Genomic DNA, 1,063 nt, shown 5'->3' with positions numbered 1-1,063 from the left:
AGTAATGGTAATATATTCTAATGAGTGGTATCTATAGCATTATTTAGCTGCTCTTTTTACGTATGCAACAGAGAGCACCTTTGCCTGTTCGAAATAAAATAAACTTTGGTTGCATGCCCGAATGTCAAACTTAAAAGCTAGTGGTTTAGGAACCGCTAACTTAGACTGCTGGAAAGTGATTCGGGAATTAGATTCTGTGCTATTTATAAGGACAGGATGTAATACCAAAGGATTAATGGAGCTTTGTTTTTCTTCTTGTTTCTCTTTATTTACATCGCCTATGTCTTCTATGAGATACATCTTGATTATGGATTTTTAATTGGATGGAATCTTACTGAATTTATTGTTTTCTTTCCCCCTCGCAGGCCTTTTGTGTTAACATCCTTGCCATCCTGTTTGACATTGTTAATATGTCTTTAAATTGGCCTGTTCTCCAGGGTAAGTATGCGTATGAGAATAAAACTATATTTTAAAAATATGCAAATAAAGTTTTCAGGTGTGGACTGATGTGGATTATGAGTAACTTCATTGATCCGCGTGTGCTTAGTTCAATGAACAATTATGTTTTTTAAATGCACTATTTCGAGAGGATGATTTGTCATAAGCACTAAGATACAGGCATTTTTCATTATTTATAAAGGCGTTGTGCATTCCGGTGTGGACTGTAAGTAATGACTTACTTCCATAGTCAGAAATATTGGTGTATCAAATTAGACAAAGAAGTTGACACCCATTAACCTCAGGCACTTCCATCGCCTACTAAAGTGGCATTAGGTATGGGTAGCAATTTGGCCATAGATGGACTCCTACGTGATTCCAAAGTCAGAACACACTGGGATAAGGAATCAATATCACAAGGAGTCACTTTCCTTTACAGTTGGAGGGGCCATGAAATTCGGAGCAGCCATGGCTATCCTGAATCTCCTGTTGCGGCCTGTGTCAAGCTACCTCCTCTTCCGCATAGTCCAGGACCGAGCAGGGCCAGAGGGCTCCTTTGGGCTGCCCTTGGGTTTCGACAGCCTCTTTGGTGAGTCTTTTGAATCTGTCGTGTCTCCCTTGATAT

The 1,063-nt window shown here is 39.6% G+C and overlaps 1 protein-coding gene across 1 annotated transcript in view; it reads left to right on the top strand.

Annotated features, from left to right (window-relative positions):
* Positions 1-1,063, top strand: part of LOC119585790 (type-1 angiotensin II receptor-associated protein-like) — a gene marked incomplete in the record, with an annotated part of 9,469 nt that overhangs the window by 7,280 nt on the left and 1,126 nt on the right. The window contains 2 exon segments of the mRNA XM_037934508.1: positions 366-438; positions 878-1,027. Coding sequence (XP_037790436.1) covers positions 366-438; positions 878-1,027 — 223 coding nt within the window.

This window comes from Penaeus monodon, chromosome 20 (genome assembly GCF_015228065.2).
Source record: "Penaeus monodon isolate SGIC_2016 chromosome 20, NSTDA_Pmon_1, whole genome shotgun sequence".
Classification (NCBI taxonomy): domain Eukaryota; kingdom Metazoa; phylum Arthropoda; class Malacostraca; order Decapoda; family Penaeidae; genus Penaeus; species Penaeus monodon.
The sequence above is the reverse complement of the archived record's forward strand: the minus strand, read 5'-3'. Positions and strand labels throughout refer to the sequence as shown.